This window comes from Dendropsophus ebraccatus, chromosome 7, assembly GCF_027789765.1.
Source record: "Dendropsophus ebraccatus isolate aDenEbr1 chromosome 7, aDenEbr1.pat, whole genome shotgun sequence".
Taxonomy (NCBI): domain Eukaryota; kingdom Metazoa; phylum Chordata; class Amphibia; order Anura; family Hylidae; genus Dendropsophus; species Dendropsophus ebraccatus.
The window spans coordinates 134,882,364-134,902,159 of NC_091460.1; the positions used below are offsets into that span (position 1 = coordinate 134,882,364).

The window sequence follows — 19,796 nt, forward strand, 5'->3', positions numbered from 1 at the left end:
TATATGTACTGTAAATAATATCACCTAATAGAAAAAGAGAGAATTATTTAGAAGCAATGAAGTGAAAATCAGACCAAGTAATAAGATGTCACCATGAGTATACAAGCAACAGGGTGGTGATGGGGTGTCAAGGGAAAAATCCCCGCGCGTTCCGTCTGCCCAACCGGACTTCCTCAGGGGTGAAATCCAGCACAAAGACCCTGACATGTAATTTTTTATTTTTTATTTCAAATGAATGACTAAAGATGAGTGAATAGTACGCTATTCGATTGTATTTGAATATTCGAATAATAACGCAGTAAAAATTTGATTCGCCCTTCCACCCCCCCCATGTGCTTTTTTCCAGCCAATAACAATGCAGGGGGGAGGGACAGGCACTGGGAATAGGCAGGACTTATAAGAATAGTGATTTCAGATTTGTGTCACTTGCTGGTTGGAGATAGAGAGGGACAGACTGTATACCAGGGAGAGAAAGCTTTTAGGTGAAGTTAGGTAGGGAGGGACCCCTTTAAGCCCTTGTTAGGGCTAAAAATATAAAAAACAGATTTAGAAGCTGTTGTGAGACAGGCAGTGTGTTCAGACATCTACTGATCGTGTATACGGCTGTAAACTGTGAGAGTGGGATAATAGCTGTTATCTTGCCACTACTGATTTGCGCAGTCTGCGTCCTGTAAAGGAGTCGACCAGCCCTTTAATTTTATTGTTGTAAAAACAATTATATATCCGGTATACGGCTGTATACTGTGTGTGGGATAATACCTTTAGTGGTCGAATATTGATTTACAGGTCAAGGATTTTTCTCCCATAGACTATAATGGGATTCGATATTCGTTCGAATATACGAATATCGGGAGCTATTCGAATCCAATTATCGAATATTTCATTATTCGCTCATCTCTAATAGTTACTAGAGATAAGCGAATTTACATTACAAACCAAGTGAATCGCTTTGTTTGCTCAACAGTTGGTTTATATGTCGGGCTGCCTTTGATCTCATTGCCGTTCCCCCCCGGTTGCCTGGAAAAGCTGGATCCATGCACAAATCAAAAATGTGACCATCTGACTGCAGGGCCATTGTGACACAATCACTTGACCATAATAACTGTTTTGTATTGTACTCTTGCCAGCCATATACAGCTCAGATATAGATAATAATTGGTATATATCACAACAGACTAGTAACAGTGTGTGGTGGGGCATATAAGTCGTTTTGGTCTGATGGTAGATTACAAGAAATCCACATATGAATTTGCTGATTATAGGATTTTCATGAATAAAAAAAAAAAAACTTAGATAATGTTGTTCCTAGTTTAGTCCAAGTGTATAGTAAGTCTTATTCCATGTATCCAGTAATTGTCCAGACATGATGGGAGTTGTAGTTTTGCAACAGCTGGAGAGCCAAGGATCCCTACCTCTGCTTTAAGTTGTCCAAATAAGAGTTTTTAAATAATCTTGTAAGTAAGTAATGGAATATAAAGAAATAAGTGTTATTTTACCTTAATTGCCTGGAGCAGAGATTTTCCAAAATTCTTACGATACTCCTTCCTAATTTCAAGCAAGTCAATTTCACTCCTGGAAACCATAATCCTTATCAGGGTGCTGTCATCGGTGCCGGCTCCCTGCACGGGGCGTAACACAGACCAGAATGAAAATAGAGAGAACACATGCTTACTAGTATGGTTAAAGGATAACACTGTGTACTGACAAGTTATACAAGTGATAAGATTTCAGTTCCAATTCTTCACAGCTTCTAAGACATCTGCTTGCTGTTATTCAATGGAAACTGATAGTTTACCTGCATTGCATTAAAAGGCTTGTTTACCCAAAATGTTTTCTTTCAACTGGTGCCAGATATTTGTAATTTACTTCTATTAAAAATCTCAAGTCTTCCAGTACTTATCAGCTGCTGTATGTCCTGCAGGAAGTGGTGTATTCTCTCCAGTGTGACACAGCGCTCTCTGCTGCCACCTCTGTCTATGTCAGGAACTGTCCAGAGCAGCAGCAAATACCCATAGAAAACCTCTCCTGCTATCTAGGCTGGAAATAATACACCACTTCCTTCTAGACATACAGCAGCTGATAAAATACTGTAAGACTTAAGAAGTAAAGAAGAAGTAGTAAAGAAGAAGAAGTAAATTACAAATCTCTGGCACCACTTTTTTGGTGAACAACCCATTTCAAGAGGTTGTCCGGGCAAAATCAACTTTTTCCCTATCCATAGGATAGGGAAAAAGTAAGGGTATGTCCACACTATGGAATTCTGGCAGATCACCCACCGTGGATTCCGCAGCTTGCTCCCACTCGCGGCCAACCCGTTCATTCTTCGGGCGGATGGCGGAATCTGACAAACCACAGAATGAAGCCTATGGAACCAGCAGAGATGTGCGCCGCCGCGAGCGAGCGGCGGAACCCGCGGCAGGGGATCCGCTGGGATTCCGTATTGTGGACATACCTTAAGATATCACAGGGATCCGACTTACGTACCTCCACTGATCTCCATATCGGGGCCCCCGACTTCTGTGTTATGAATAGAGCTGCAGGTACGCCACATGATTTGCGGCTCTATTCATTCCTACAGAGAGAGCAGAGTGCATCTCTTCTGGCTTACTTGGCTCTTTCCGATGTCTCCATAGGAATGAATAGAGCTGTGGGTCACGTGCAGTACCAGCAACTCTACTCATAACAGAGAAGCCAGGGCTTCTATAGCAACTCATGGGTCAGCCATGTGCACCGAGCAGGGAGAAATGGCACTTCTCCCCACTTGTTCTAGTGATCTGACCCAGACCCCCGCCAATCAAAACTTTAGTCAAAAGTTTTTGAAAGTAACCAGTGTGATGATACTTACAATCTATTAAAATCAATAGGAGTAACAAAACCAGTAACAAAACATACAATCTAGACCAGTTATTTTCAACCTTTTTTGAGCCGCGGCACACTTTTTATACTTAAAAAATCCTGGGGCACACCACCAACCAAAATGGCACAAAATGACACTAAAACACTACATATTATACATAAAAATGTATTTATACTCAGTGTGAAACCTGGGCCTGTTTTCTTCTCCCCCCTGTGCTTCTCTCCACCATACTTCTCCCCCCTACTTCTCTCCCGTGCTTCTCTCCACCATACTTCTCCCCCCTGTGCTTCTCTCCACCATACTTCTCCCCCCTACTTCTCTCCCGTGCTTCTCTCCACCATACTTCTCCCCCCTACTTCTCTCCCGTGCTTCTCTCCACCATACTTCTCCCCCCTACTTCTCTCCACCATACTTCTCCCCCCTACTTCTCTCGCGTGCTTCTCTCCACCATACTTCTCCCCCCTACTTCTCTCGCGTGCTTCTCTCCACCATACTTCTCCCCCCTACTTCTCTCGCGTGCTTCTCTCCACCATACTTTTCCCCCTGCTTCTCTCCTGTGCTTCTCTCCACCATACTTCTCCCCCGTGCTTCTCTCCTGTGCTTCTCTCCCCCATGCTTCTCTCCTGTGCTTCTCTCCACCCTGCTTCTCTCCCGTTTCTCCCCCATCCCCAGGTTTCTCTCCCCCATTGTTTTCTCTTGTTTCACAGGGGCACCATAGTTTGGGGAACTTTCCCCGCGGCACACCCGACCATGTGTCGCGGCACACTAGTGTGCCACAGCACACTGGTTGAAAATCACTGATCTAGACAGATATATATGTAGATTTTTTTTTCCACTAACAGTTATCCAATAGTCCAACTGACATAGAGCAGGTCAGGTCTGTGTCATATCCAAATGTAAGGGAAATGTCAGTCACCTTGGGTTATACACTAAGTAAATATAAGGCTACTGTACATCCTTTGCCAGTCAGTCAGTGCAGTAACAAAGCCTTTCAAGCCTGTTCGTGCAGATGACGTCTAAAGAGAACTTTGTGCATGACTTCGCTTCCAGCAGACACCTGCTAATGTAATGTTAGCTGAAGCTTACTCTTCCGGCCTGGGAGCGATGTACATTTTATTAGAAAGGTTTAGACTTGGGCGCAGGATTAGTACATTTAACAACTTTAAATGGGATATAGAATTTTGCCACTTGACAAGAATTACACATATTAAGTGCCATAAGGTTGAAATTTTCATCACTTTATATATTTAGTGCAAAAAGACAATGGAGCGATTTATCATTGTTGCGCCAGAAGCATACGATTTTCTGCAGGCATGTGACTTGGAAAGTTTGGCCACAGCTTCAGCCTAAACTAGTAATCATTGTTAGACGCTGTGCTTCATACAAGGTGCGTGACAAATGGTGAACTCACCTTTATTGCATTGTACAAAGCTTCTGCAAGGTATCCAGGAACACTCCGGACACACTTCACTGAGCACAAACACAAAGCAGAACAAGTCAAATCAGACAGATATGTAAAACCATTATAAGAGCTTTGGGGTTCATGCAAATAGCAGTTTTGTATGGAGCCACAGATTTGCACTAGCCCTTTACTAAACCTCAGTATGTCTTGTTTTTTATATGGCAGGTTTCAGTTGTATTTTATACAGCTGTTTCAGGCTACATAGCCCTTTTTCAGGCCAGGACAGCCCCTGGCCAGGAACGGGCTATGTAGCCTGAAACAGCTGTCGCCTTTGGAGATGCTCCCACACTCACTCCCTGTTATCCTGAAACCCTTGGAATAAAAGTAAGAATTTCTACTGAACTGGTGAGTGCTGGAACCGTTTCTCTTTTACAGATTTATACATCTGGACCCTCTGTGTTCCTAGCACCTCAAATTGCTTCACCAAAGTGTATTAGACTGTCTAACACCATACCCATACCATAACGCTAATAACCCATACCATAACACTAAATATAGGGACTTTTAGCATTTATTGTTATCTATTTTATAACATATATTTCAGTAATTTATTGTTATTTATTTTAGAACATATATATTTCCGTAAGAGGTTTAGCTTATTTTTACATTCTTCATGGAAAAGCATTCTATGTAGGAGTCTATTTCCCAAAAGAAATATAATAATACTACTTAGAATTTCCTAGGTTTTAATTGCACACCATAATGATAGCCTTGTTTAAGTCTGTGTTTGTTCTGGTTGTTTTTGACAGCAGAAAGAGACAACTCTGATCCTTACCCATAGCAAGAAGCAGCCTTTGAAGGTTACCAGAGGTCTCCCGGCCAATACTCTCTTCAATCTGATACCCAGAGAGGGTCATGTACTTATCAAATACTGAAAAAAAGAAAAAAAAGAGGTATTTAGAGTCTTTAGTGCTAAGGATATCTATGAAGTGGAGTCAGATATCACACTAGCCCTTAAGGGTAGGTTCACACATAAAGGAATCGCAGTGGATTTCACACTGCGAGTTTGCAGCGAAATCCACTACGATTCCCTGTACTGTCAGTTTTTACATTTCTACAGCTGACACTTCATCCTGCGGTGAGTAAGTAAACACAAAGAACAAATAAAATGTTTTTAATAAGTTAAAAATGATTGTAAGGGTGGATTCACACATAACAGAATCGCAGCTGATTTTGTATGTAAACGCTGCCCCCCTTAACCTGCCGCAGCTCGATAAATACTTTACCAGTCCGCTCTGGCCTGCTTCTGCCGCACCCACTGATTGGCTGAGCGGGACGTCAGGATGCCGGCAGCCACAGAAGCAGGCCAGAGTGCGGACTGGTAACATTTTCACTGAGCCGCAGGGGCTTAAGGGGGCCAGCGTTTACATCAGCTGCGATTCTGTTATGTGTGAACCCACTCTTAAAAAAAAATTTAAAAAATAAAAAATGATTGTATTTGTTCTTGATGTTGGGATTCTCTCTAATCTGTATAAAGGGGGTGTTATCTAAGTTGTGAATTAAATTGTATGACACTGCTTGTTTGACTTAACTTCTATAGGCTTTACAGGGGTTATCCAGCGCTACAAAAACATGGCCACTTTCTTCCAGAGACAGCACCGCTCTTGTCTCCAACTTGGGCGGGGTTTTGCTGCTCAGTTCCATTGAAGTGAATAGAGCTTAATTGCAAACCGCACTTGAACTGGAGACAAGAGTGGTGCGGTCTCTGAAAGAAAGTGGCCATGTTTTTGTAGCGCTGGATAACCCCTTTAATGGGGAGAGCAGGTCAAAACTGGGCAAGGTAGTGTTCTGGGACCCATTATCCTAATATATGAGGGTCTTTGCATTTGGACCCCCGCCTACCAAACAATTACGGCATAGCCTGTGGAGTTCCAGAATACACATTCTGGAACGCTCTAACAAACCAGCCATCCCAATATAACCAGGGAGTATGTCGGCAAAAATAAATATTTAGTAGAACATACTTTAAAAGAATAAAGTAAAATAAACCTATTTAACTTTTTGTGAGTTAAGGGAATGAATGGTTGACTACGCAGAATACGAGAACAGGTTTATTAATAAATGGGGGGGAGGGGAGGAAAGTTTGAGGTTTGAAGAACTCCTTTTCCTGAAAGATTCAAAAATGTGATTTCTAACCACATGGAAAATTTTGCTATGAGGAAAACTCATGCTGGAGATATTTTAATCTCTTCCATCTGTGAAACCATCAAGACATTCCAACTACTGGAAACTTCTCTTGCACAGACTGCCTGCCTCTGACATGCTGCACATCGACATCGTATCAACCTCATGGTTAACTGAGAGCAATATACATTTCCTATTAATGTGTTTTACGAGGCTGATCACCAAACATAGAAAATGCATAATATACGGTGCATAAAATCCAGAATATTCACAAGGTATACTTGCTATATTTAACTGCAGATGTGGACACAGGAATCTCTGGAAACCCTACTTTTTGAATAGAAACACTTCATCTTCATTAGGTTTAAAGTAGCTGAAGATGAATCAGGGGGAGGCAGGGGCCGTGAATTAAAGATAGTTTTTTGCAAAAATGCCGGATCAAAGGGGAAAGATATAGGTACACATGCTAGGCTTGTAAAATAGGGAACTGGAAACTGACAGCACTTTGATATGTACTGTATACCCATGCTGTCAGTTTCCCTTTAAAGTCAAATGGCAGATGTATACCCACATGAAGCCCATTGGTGATTTATTTGTTCACTGGAAAAAATTTTTTTTTTTAACAATCTGAAATCTCTACTATATGGTCAGTTTGGGTCCCCTGTGCGGCACTGTTGCATTTCTTTTTGCAGAGAAATTAGATCTTGACAATTATAAGGATTGGTCCAGCAGCCCCAGCTCGTTTACACAGCCATATTTTACTAGACATGTGAAATCTCTATTATATAAAGTAGAACTTTGTAATACCTTTGTTATGGAGATGTGAACAGGAGGCTGATACTTCCCCCCCCCCCCAACCACCCACCCACCCATGGTGGGACTGACCAGGTCTTGATTCATTTCGGAGGGATGTTGAGACCATAGCAAATGCAATCTGTGCTCCTCAAGTTAGGTTATTGCTTGAAACTATAGCGGTAGCCGTACTCACGAAAGACTATAGTCTGTATAAACGCTCCCTTTTCAAGCATTAAAAGAAATAATAGGGGGGGGAATGCATCCCTTCCATAGTGTTGGTTTAAAAAAATGATACGTTTAGATGCTTTTTTTTTTTTTTTTTTTTTTTTTTTTATAATGTGCGACAATGGAAAGACTGTTCAAAATGAATGTGCGCAAAAGTTTCTCTCTTTTTTTTTTCATCAGTTTTTTGAAAAATGAAATGGATAAAAAAAAGCAGATTGCAAAAACATAGTGTGAACACAAGCCTTACTGATGTTTTTATAGCATTTTGAAAATTCTTAATAAAAATTAGAAAAATGTGAAAAAAAAAATCTGTTATAACAGTAATAACACTGAATATGATGCATAAAAAAAGCACAAAACAATGAGATCTAAGCAGAAGCTTGAATTATGGTTTAGAGATCCCAAAGGGCCAGTTACCTTTCCTTAAGTGGGCAACGCTGCGAGTTCCCAATATAGTGATGAACTTTTCTTCATCTGTGCCCCATTTCAGCTCACCAGCTTTAAATAAAACCTATCAAAAAGTAATGAAATTCATTGAGGGATCAGGCAGAAACAAGCAGAACAACCAATTCAACAAAGATTTCAGGGGACGACTGCAAAATTCATGTTCGTCCTTTTATCAGTTGAGAACACACCAACCTCAGCGTCCTGTTCAACAAGAACATCATTCACTTTATAGTCAGGGTCTCGGTTTGCCTGAAATTTTATATACAAAAAATATATATTTGATTAGACGTCATGAAATATCAATGAAGCCGCTACAGTACGCTCGTAAAATAATGAGAACAAACTATAGAGAGAAATCTATGAAAAAGTCATCCCATAGCATTTAGAGGAAATATATTGCACTACTTAATGGTTTCTAGTTTACTTTTAAAGGAATCTGTCATCTCGAATCCTATAATGCATAGACAGATTTAAGAAAAAAACATATTTGGAATCAGTTTTTTCATCTTTCAACCATCATTCCCTCCGGTAAGACTGCAATAAGTCAGTGCACTGTATGCTAATGCGATATCCAGAGGCCATGGCAGAGATGTGAAGTATAGTGTATTTGTTAGCGTATAGTGTACAGACCGCTAGCATCCATGTACAGTGTTATAGCAGGTCGGAGAAGGGGATAGTGTCTCATGATAACAGTTTCAGACCCCCCACAATACAGACTATAAACAGAGATCAGGTCATAATGGAAAACTGAGATTTTTCCTCTTTTGAAATCTATTCCTGGCTTTGGCTTCAGATTATTTTTGGAAGATAATCTGTCAGATAATCTTTCAGTGTAAATGGACCATTAGCCAGTTCTACAAATCTCCCCCATGTAGTTTAGTATTTAAGACTCCTTTGTCACAAACATGTAAATCAAGCTCCATAGTAGAAAAGTTCAGCCTTACCTGGACGAGGACAACCAACATTCTTTGAAAGTAACCAGATGTGTCTCCAGTGATGGAGTCTTCCAGTTCACATTGGTATTCTACAGCAATAATAAGTACAGTATAAGTATAGTAATATTCAGGCTTCAGACCTGATGTGCAGAATTGTTCATATTGGTGAAGACTCGCCCCTTTGCTCTGCCATCCTGCAGTGCAGACTAGATAGCGGTTTCATCCATAAGACGACTCCACATAATGACTGCGTTCTCTCTAGGAACACACTGCGCGCCCCTTATTAGAGGAGAAGGTAATCCTAAGTAAGGGTCCTATTCCACGGGCTGACTAAGGCCCGATCAACGATGTAAACGAGCGCCGATCTGCTAGATCCTATTCCACGGCCCGACAACCGTTCAGCAAGGGCTGCAGGGACATCGATGTCCTTGCAGCCCTGTCCAGGCGCAGGTCTTCTCCCTCTCCCCGGGTCCCGCGCCACAGCAGCTTCGGAGCGGCCTGTCTGAACTGACAGACTGCTCAGCCAATCACTGGCCGCGGTGTTCCAGGCCAGTGATTGGCTGAGTGGTCTGTCAGCTCAGACAGGCTGCTCCGAAGCTGATGGTGCCGCACAGGACCGGGAGAAGGAGACCTGCAGCCTGGTGAGGTAAAGTATGATATTTTCAAATTGTCAAGTCGTCTGCCGCGAGGTAACAGGATGGCCCACAACTCCAGCCGAGTCTAGCCAAGCAGGTTACAATGGACCCAGGGCCTAGGCTTTAGGCCAAGATTGTATGCACATAAGAAGAAAGGGGAACTATCAGCAGGTTAGACAAATCTAACCTGCTGATATGTCCTTACTGCACAGAAGACGCCAAGGAGAAAGGAATGTCTCTTACCTTCCTCTTCGTCGCTGTTCCGGAGCAGTTAGTCTGTGCTCCACGGTCTGGTGAGACGTTAGGAGCACTGCCCTGCTCCCTGATCCGCCCCTGGCCAGCCCACCCCTTTCTAACAATAATAAATGGAGAAGGCCAGCCAGGGCCGGATTGGTGCTATGGGGGTGGGCGGTGCTCCTAATAGGTGCCCCAGTGCTCCCTATAGTCTCACCGAGCCGTGATACAAAAGACTAACTGCACCGGAACAGCACCATAACTTCACACATACCTTTCTCCTTTGTGTCTCCTATGCAACAGGGACATATCAGCAGGTTAGATTCATCTACTTGTAACCTGCTGATAGTTTCTCTTTAAACTGCTTAAAGGGGGAACTAACAACAGGTTAGGAGACTCACCTGCTGGTATGTTTCCATAGAGCGCAGAACACTAAGAATAAGGTTATTTTTCTTATCTTCATCCTCAGCGCCACTTTTGATAAATCTTCAGGTTATTTAAAGGAGAAGTCCGGCAAAAAATCTTTATTAAAGTATAGTATTGCCCCCCCCAAAAGTTATACAAATCCCCAATATACACTGATTACGGGAAATGCACATAAAGTACTTTTTTCCCTGCACTTACTACTGCATCAAGGCTTCACTTCCTGGATAACAAGATGATGTCACGACCCGACTCCCAGAGCTGTGCGGGCTGTGGCTGCTGGAGAGGATGATGGCAAAGGAATGCTCAGTGTCCCTCCAGTGCCCTCTGTCCCTCAGTGTCCCCCTGCCATCATCCTCTCCAGCAGCCACAGCCCACACAGCTGGGAGTCGGGTCAAGACATCACCATGTTATCCAGGAAGTGACATCACCATGTTATCCAGGAAGTGAAACCTTGATGTAGTAGTAAGTGCAGGGAAAAAGGCACTTTATGTGCATTTCGCACAATAAGTGTATATTGATAATTTGTATAACTTTTATGGGGCAATACAATAATTTAATAAAAATTTTCGCCAGACTTCTTAAATACTGCTTATAAATAGTCATCTGGGGCTCTGCAGCGATGTCACTGTCGTCTTATAAATCCTTGCAAAGTTTATTAATCCTTTCCTCTCTGAGTTCCTGCAGTCCAGACAGGGCTGTGCACTTAGAAAGTGACAGCAGGTGCTTGTGCTCTGTCTTTTAGGTATCTATAGCCAAGAGGAAGTATTGCGCCACTGCTTTTACAGTATTAAATAGGAGAAATGGAGCAGAAGCGGATGGGAAGCTTAGCTGCCAGACTGACTGTCTGCTGATGGAGCTTTTCAGTTAATAAATGAAGTGTGCAGCTCCAATGTCTGTGCTGTGGGAGCTTCGAAGGGAGGAGGACCTTGCTAGACTACTACATGTCAAATAAAAAGCTAAGAGTAAGCCCTGCAGCATACAACTTCTCGTTTATACTTAGGAGGTACAATATTATATACAATTTCATGTTAACAGAACATGTACATACATTAGACGACTCTAACCTGCTAGGTCTCTATTGCACAGGAGACGCCGAGGAGGAAGGTATGTCTCTTACCTTCCTCCTCGGTGCCGTTCTGGTGCAGTTAGTTTGCTCCATGGTCCGATGAGATTGTTAGGATAACTGCCTGCACCTGGCAAGCCCACTCCATTCATTATCATTACAAAAAGGCGGGCCGGCCGGGGGTGGATCGGCTCTATGGGGGTCTCACCTGACTGTGAAGCAAAGATTAAAGCTCCTATTACACGGGGTGATGTGGAGAGCAAGCGAGCGCCAAACAGTCAACTGCGCTATTACACGCGTTGAAAGCAAGCAGGTAAGAGCCAGGGGGGACTGCCCGGGTTATTGTCCGGGCAGCCCATAGGAGACAGCGGCGGTCTGCTGCCACCGGTCCTGTAACTCAAGGTGACGGCAGCAGCTCGTTAACAGGCTGATCGTTGGTGTTTCAGCCTGTTGAAAGACAACGATCGGCTGAGTGTTGTCTTCTATTACACAACGAGTATCAGCCGTAAAGGTCTGTAGTGGCCGAATACGGCCTATAATCGCTTTGTGTAATAGAGCCTTAACTGCACCAACACAGTGCAAAGGAGGAAGGTAAGAAACATACCTTCCTCCTCGGTGTTTCCCGTGCAATAGGGACATATTAGCAGTTTAGATTTGTTAAACCTTGCTGATAGTTCCCCTTTAAATATTGCAATAAGCAAACTGGCTGCAATTCCAACAACTTGTTTGCCCTTCAAGCTGATACCATCCTGGCAGCATCCCGACTTAGGGAGCGTGAGCCCGCTGTCTTATTTGCTTTGCACCTATTAGCCAAACAGGACAACTTTTAGTGCTATTGTGGCCTATAGACCAATGGATTTTTGTCTGTAATATATTCCTGTTATCTTATAATGAAGGGCAAAAACAGGGGGCTTTTCCAAGTTTCTGATTTGGTTAATGTTGCTCCAAAAACACCCCAAAAAACAGTTCTATGCACCAGTTTGGTCTGTACCTTCTCTGTAGACTTTTTTGATGTGAGTGATTTCAGCTTGAGATCTTGAGGCAAGAATTTCAGTGAGTACAGTCTCATCAGTGCCAGCACCCTGACAAACATAAAAATAATTATAAAAAAAAAAAATGTGTGTGTAGTCACAAAAATAAATTGCAACCTCTGTCCCCTTAAAGGGGTATTCCACTCAGACATAAAATTTCATATGTTGCTGCCCACGGTGATAAGAACAAGTATGGAATAAATTGTTGGTATCTATCCAGTCTCCTTCTCCCAGTCCTGAGTGGCGGCTTTCCGCTGAAAACACAAAAATCTGTGCATAAGACTCTCTCTCCATCTCCCCCTCCTTTCCAAGATGGCTGATGTAAACAAGTCCCTGGCAGGCATTATTGTAGCTTCTTTTAATACTGAGAAGGTTAATCACAGTGAGTTCATTAGCAATTTGACCTCTGATTAACCCTCCCAGCATTAAAAAGAAGCTACAGTGTTGCAGATAAAGCCTGCCAGGGACTTGTTTACATCAGCTGTCTCAGAAGAGAGGGGGAGTGAAAGGCTCACACACAGATTTTTGAGTCTTAGCAGAAAGCAGCAGCTCACAACTGGAGGAAGAAGACTAAATACATAACAAGTATGGAAGGAATTGTTAGTATCACCATGGGCAGCAATATATCAAAAGTTATGTTTGAATGGAATACCCCTTTAAATATGCTTTAAAAACTGGTGCACACATTGAGATTTTAGTGTCACAGGGTAGTCCTTCTGAAACTTTACACCAACCTACTAGCAATGTCATATTGTCATGTAGTCCTAGCCTTATAGCAGAGTCTTTGTCTTCATTTTAATGAAAATTAGTTACAAATACGCCCATACCATAGCTCGAGAGCTTTGAGTTTGCACTAAAAACAGGAAAGAGTGGTTTTGGTTGTAGTTGGACGAGTATCATACAACAGATTCCCTCCTCTGCACTAATCCTTTGTATTCATTGATCTCTTTTTCAAAAACATACAAGAAAAAGGTTTCATGTGAGATAATCCCTTAACATATGTACATATTCTAGTACAGGTTATTACAAGCTTCTACATTATTAGATTTAGAGACAATTATAACCCGGAGAATGCATCATAGCAATAATGAGACGTGTTTTTCAACCCATAAACACCTAAGAACTCCAACTGCATTTGTGACTTTTACTGCAACTTAAGTGTCACTGTCATTTAAAATTTTTAGCAGAAATTAATAGTACAAGTGATTTTAAGTAACTCTGTAATAGGGTTTATTAGGCAAAAAAGCCTCTTTCAGTACTCAGAAAGCTTCCCCCCCCCCACACACACACACGCTTCTTATCTGATCATTATCAGGCAAAGCAATCTTTATTACAGAGAAGCAAAGTGAAGACGGGTTTTGCGGATTCCATTATGACCTATGGAGGGGAAGGGGCCAAGGGGATGAGTGAGCAGGAAGTGCAGAGAAGCAGCTGTGCAGTTTGGAGACTGTCTGGGCACATAAAATGCTGAATTCAGATGTCAGAAAGGTCAGGGTCTGGGAGCTTGGTGAGAGAAGATTGCAGGATGTAGTGTTTTGAAGGGCTTCTTTTTCTCCTCTCCATGCTCATTGATCCCCTTGCATAGAGCGGGAGAGGTAGAAAAACAGCTTTTGACTACAGAACAAAACTCTTTTGCTTAATAACACCTATTACAGAGTTTCTTAAGATTGCCTGTACTATTGATTTCTAAAAAAAATATCTGTTACACTGTTACTCTGTTGCACCAATGAGATGCAAAGAGCCAACTGTTTCTCTCTGGTTTTTGGCTTCTTATAGTTTGTCAATTTAGAAGGGTATACCCATCTGAGTTTATTATCTTCTGTCCATAGGAGAACAGGGATGCAATCCCCCTCCCCCAAGGAATGGAGGGCCCAGCGTGCCCATGACTCAATTCATTCTATATGGGGCTGATGAACACTTCTGGGCAATTAACTCAGAGGGCAATAACCCTTTAAAGTAAGGTTACAGTATTTTCATTCAGCCGAGTAGTAAACTGCTTACCTTGAGTGCATGTCTAAGTTCGTATGCATCATACTGGCTGGATGGTATCATTAGTGCAACTATCGCCTTCTCAAGTTTCCCAGTAAGTTCTGATTTCAGGTCATCAACCATATCCTGGTGTAGAATAAACAATAGGTCGTTGAAATCATGTAAAAGCCCCAGGGGAAAAAAAAAAAAGACTGGCAAGCCCAAATGCATACATGACACAATACATACAGGTTTCAACAATAAGACCTACATTTATTATGTACACCAGTTTTTGGCAACAAACTAAAAGTAATGGCACGTGCCAGTTATTTCTACTCTTGATAGATAGATAGTCATTGTGTAGCCCTAGCCCAAGTCACACAGTGCCACACAGTGACAGCCAAGCTCATTGTCTATATGTTCACACAACTTCAAAATGGCGGCCGTTCTTATTGGCTGGCCGTCATCTACCATCAAATAACACTCGTTTTTTCGCCATCAAATGGCAGCCATCCAATAAAAACAGCCGCCATTTTGAAAAATTCTATAACTACACTGATAAAGTTGTCTCAACGTGTATAATAGGACATATATACCACAGCATAGTCATTGTTACAGTATCATTTTCTATGCGGCATGCACTGTAATCATTTCTGTCTTACCCTGCCAAACTGGGTTTTAAATGAGACTTTAATTTGCTGACGCTGGGCATTGCTTCTGGCTGTAAGAATCTTCATAATGGTGTCTTCATCAGTACCTGAGATTTAATGGGAAGATAAAGAATTACTAAAGATGGATAATGGAGGATATTTAACATTTACAGAGAAGTAGCAGGCAGTGGCGAAAACGTTAAAAACAAAACGGCGCCAAGTATTGGAATATTAAACTATAACATGAGGTCAGCAGCACACAAATGCATCAGTTTTTTTCTTCCATAAAATGGATGAAAGCAACGGACTGCAAAAACGCAGTGTGGACCCTGCCTAAGTTCTATTTTTTCAATCTGCCTCTTTTTAGTATTCACCCCCCAAAAATTGGCTAATCCTGGATTTGCACCCAATTTATTGTTTGCAACTTTTTTTAAAAAAAAAAGTTGCAGACACTGGTGTAGGCCTATGTCTGGTAAATTTTTGTAACTTTTTTTGGGGCAGTTTTTTTCCCCACAAATTTATTATTATTTTGTTAAATTAGTCCTATTCAGCTGGGTAAAAAACAGACGAATATGTTAGAAAAAGTCACAAGTTTTAGGGTCAATAGTAAATGTCCCCCTCAGAGTTCTTTGCCGATCTAAATAAAGCTCTGTAGGACCATTATACAATACAGTATGTAAACCTACCTAAACCCTTCATAGCTTTGCGGAGAGCCTCTGCATCTTCATTGGCTTTGAAGCCATGGAAATCTCTGATGGTTCCTGAAGGCTAAAAGAGAAAACATGTCATTTGCTATGGAATTTCTACATTAATGGATACAAACCTAAACGGAGGATGGCCTAATATGTTCAAAAGGTTCTGAAACCATGTAGAGACTTTTACTTTAACTGTGACCCTATGATGCTGGACACACGTTAGAAACATGTCAGCCGAGCTCAACAACCGTCCTCTTATAAGGAAAGCATCTAGTAAGTTACGGTCTGACATGCTTGATCCTTTTTGCCCTCCATATATGAGCACTGGCAGACGCCTATATACCATTCCCTATTGAAATAAAAGCGCACAAGTGATCAGAGGGCGCAATACGTTGGGTAGTTTGAAGAGATGCTGTTCAGACAACTTGACAAACTGGATTTGCCAAAGTCAGAATCACATAATCAAGTAATTTTTTGGCTATAATCTCAGCCATTGCCAATATTAAAAGGGATACTCCGGCGAAAATCTTTTTCTTTCAAATCAACTGCTGTCAGAAGTAAATTAAAAATCTATATAACTTTCTATTTAAAAATCTCAAGTCTTCCCATATTTATCAGCTGCTGTATGTCCAGCAGAGATGTATTCTTTTCAGTCTAACACAGTGCTCTCTGCTGCCACCTCTGTCCGAGACAGGATTATCCAGAGCAGGAGAGGTTTTCTATGGGGATTTGCTCCTGCTCTGGACAGTTCCTGACATGGACAGAGGTGGCAGCAAAGAGCACTGTGTAACACTGGAAAGAATACACCACTCCCTGCAGGGCATACAGAAGCTGATAAGTAATGGAAGACTGGAGATTTTTAAATTAAAAAGTAATTTACAAAATCAAAAGAACTTTGGAAACCAGTTAAAAGGAAAAGAAAATGGCTGGAGACAGGGGCGTAACAAGGAATGTCTGGGCCCTATAGCAAACTTTTGATTGGGCCCATCCCCGACTGACTACTAAAGGCCCTATTCCACGGGCCGTCTAGAGGAGCATACGAGCGCTCTGAGCGCTCGTTTGCTCATGCCCCGCTCACTGCTGCCGCCACTATTCAACGCGTCTGCAGCGAGCGGGTGAGTGCGGGAGGGGCGGCGGGGAGCTACGGGGGGGCTGCCCGGGTGATCGCTGATTGTCCGGCCAGCCCATAGGATACAGTAGCGTCTGCTGCCGATGCTCCTATTCAATGGAGCGACAGCAGAAAATAGTTGCTGTATCAGTCGCTTGTTTTTCAACATGTTGAAAAACAAGCGACTGCAGCGATCAGCCGACATGAACGATGTCTGCTGATCGTTGCACTCTATTCCACGGGACGATTATCGACCAATAATCGTTCCGTGGAATAGGGCCTTAAGCCCTCAAGTGTAGTCATAACTGTATAAAAGCAAGTGCTGGCGAGGAGTGCTTGTAGGTAAAGGGACAGTTGTAGAACCCAGGAGGCAACGGGTGCTGCAAATAATGACAGCTCAGGGGGCCCAGTGTATTGCAAGAGTGGGCCACGGGGCCCCCTGATGCAGCGGGCCCCATCGCAGTTGCTATGTCTGCTACAGTGGTAATTATGCCCCTGGCTGGAGTACCTGTTTAACTGCGGAACAAAGTTTATTGACCTACGATGTGGCAAATGTAAGAGTACACATGTTTACTATATGAAATCTGTTCCAGTGAATCTTAAGACTTTTTTTGCACTGCTTGTAAATTTTCAGTCTTTTGCAACTTGAAGAACTACACACAACTGGTTTAAGAACAACTGTCTACTTATACGACAAGAACCAGGGGTGAGTGAGAAAGCTCTCTCAGAATATACAGCTACTACTACAACAACAACTGTATAACTACTGTTAGACTCAGACTCAGTCATTTTAGTAGACAGTTTTTCCTGCCTCCGGCCCAGACATTTGCGACAAACATTTTAATGTCAGATTGCATCATCACTCCAGCCTTATCCTGTGTGTGAAATAGCAAAAAAAAAAAAAAAAAAAAAAAAAAAAAAAAAAGAGAAGCTCCAAGCTCAATGCAACTGTGAAGTCAGATTAGGAAATAAGGGTGGAACCCAACACACACCCCGTACACTACTCACAAAAGGTTAGAGATACATGGCTAGCAGGTGAGATTTCAGGATGAACTTACAATGCACTCTAACCTTTAGGGTACAAACACACACAGCAGATACGCAGCAGATTTGATACTGTGTTCAGTTATTTAGATCTAATCTGCTGCGTATCGCAGTAAATACGCAGCGTATAAGCCGTGTGTGTTTGTACCCATATGCTGGTTTTGCACCTAGCAGTTTTTGTTTTGTTTTTTTTTTTTGTTTTTTTTTGGGGGGGGGGGGGATTACCGGTGCAGTTTGTGTGCCAAAACCGGAAAATATAAAAGAGAAGACTTGTACTCCTCTTTCCTGTTGAATCCACTTCTGATTTTGAAACAAAAACTGCACTGACAGTTCTCCAAAAAGACTGCCATGTGTGAAAGCAGCATTACAGGTGAACTTAACGCGACCTTCTCTAAACTTTTGCATGCACATGTCCATCTGCTCAATGTTTCAGGACTTGATGTTCTCTTATTATTACAATTATCATGCAAAAGATTGTTACATCGTCAAATTTAAACGATAATCGTTCCATGTGTCTTGTGTGTCATCAATCACATCTTTTAAGCTGAACCTAAAATTATCGCTAATTGTTCGCTAAAATCATTTCCTATTCTGTCATGGTTTGGGATGGGGGGGGGCATATATAGAATTTTCCTTGGGGCCCATAGAATTCTAGTTAGACCTCCGAGAGGAACATTTGGTTACAGAGTTCTGGACACAGACAATATGTACAGTATAAACAGGAGGCAATGAGCCAATACTTAACACTAACAAATGATAATCTATGTTTATGGAAATAGGCAACTAGTCTTCTGTGTGTTAAAGTAAAGCACTATCACATTCATTAATTCCACTTATGGGTGTAGTCTACTATAGTAACATTAAATCCAGATGTGTTTCTGGGATGTGATCCCTCTGGTTTATCGTGGTGAAAGCAAATCCTTTATGCATAGAAGGTCAAAAAAATGCTAGTAACATGGTATAATACATTCAGGGGATATGTTGGCATACTGACAGAAAGGTAAGATGACCTCTACCTTAGCATACCAGTGCCAAGTCCATTGAGTTCAATGGACCTAATATAGTCTTCTAGTGACTTTGTTCTGTCCATTTCTAAACATATACAGTTATTTTCCAGGATTCAAAAGCACAAGTGGCTCTTATTCCCACCAGCAGCAAGAATAAATGGAGAAAATGGAGAAAATGATCAGCTAAGCTGTACTTCTCCTCTCGCTGAAGATGGGCTCTAGAGCAAGTCTACAAGTACCCAACCCCCCCAATTGTTTACCAATCATGGGGTGCTGCACATGTCTCTACACTCTCCACTGTCGATGGAAAAAGAAACATGAAAAAGTCTTGTAAAAGAATCTCATGAATCTATCATAAAATATGGGCCCACCAACCTGCCTTATGGTGAAGAGACCCAGGTTACCCTGATCAAAATGTTTTTTTTTACCCTTCTATTTCACAATCCCAAAATGCCATTCCCGAAAGAGCAACAAATCTCATTCTGTAGCACATTGTCCGTATGTATGCAACATGCATGGAACGTGTGAATGCCCCCTAAGAGGAAGGAGGGTGTGGCAAGCATGAATGAAAGCCACTTATTTCCCTGTGACTGGATGGCATATTAAGTTAAAGGTGCAGTTAAAGTTGCTTTTCTGCGGTTTACACAATCCCACAAGAAAGGAGACCAGCACCAGTATGCATTTCTCCTATGTGAGGCCATGGAACCTGTGTGTGGGGTGCTGGGCATTTTACTGGTTCTCTTACCTTATGCCAGCTATAAATATAAGACTTGTCTCGTCTTGGACTGAAGTGGCTTATTGTTACTAAGGTTGCCTTCACATTGGTGTCATAACTTTACAGTATAATGGGCACAATAGATCCAGTAGCTACATTACCACCATCTTCCTGCATTATATTAATTTTCATTCATTTACAGCAGGTCTTGAGGTCCCTCCCTAATGGGTCAGCCTCAGGACCCGATGGAATCCCCTTTGAGGGTTAAAAACGCTATAGCTCAGCTATTCTTCCAATCATCCCTGAATTGGTTAATGAATCCTGCGCCCAACTCAATGCCCAAGGCCACAATCGTTCAGATGGAATCAGAGGCCC

At 42.1% G+C, this 19,796-nt stretch overlaps 1 protein-coding gene across 1 annotated transcript in view; it reads right to left on the reverse strand.

Moving 5' to 3' along the window:
- ANXA5 (annexin A5) overlaps positions 1–19,796 on the reverse strand; it is a 29,893-nt gene that overhangs the window by 1,744 nt on the left and 8,353 nt on the right. The window contains exons 3-12 of the mRNA XM_069978542.1: positions 15,539–15,620; positions 14,865–14,959; positions 14,236–14,349; positions 12,195–12,285; positions 8,855–8,934; positions 8,103–8,159; positions 7,881–7,974; positions 5,095–5,190; positions 4,269–4,327; positions 1,497–1,619 (exon numbers count right to left, since the gene is read on the reverse strand). Coding sequence (XP_069834643.1) covers positions 1,497–1,619; positions 4,269–4,327; positions 5,095–5,190; positions 7,881–7,974; positions 8,103–8,159; positions 8,855–8,934; positions 12,195–12,285; positions 14,236–14,349; positions 14,865–14,959; positions 15,539–15,620 — 891 coding nt within the window. The remainder of the gene's footprint in view (positions 1–1,496; positions 1,620–4,268; positions 4,328–5,094; positions 5,191–7,880; positions 7,975–8,102; positions 8,160–8,854; positions 8,935–12,194; positions 12,286–14,235; positions 14,350–14,864; positions 14,960–15,538; positions 15,621–19,796) is intronic.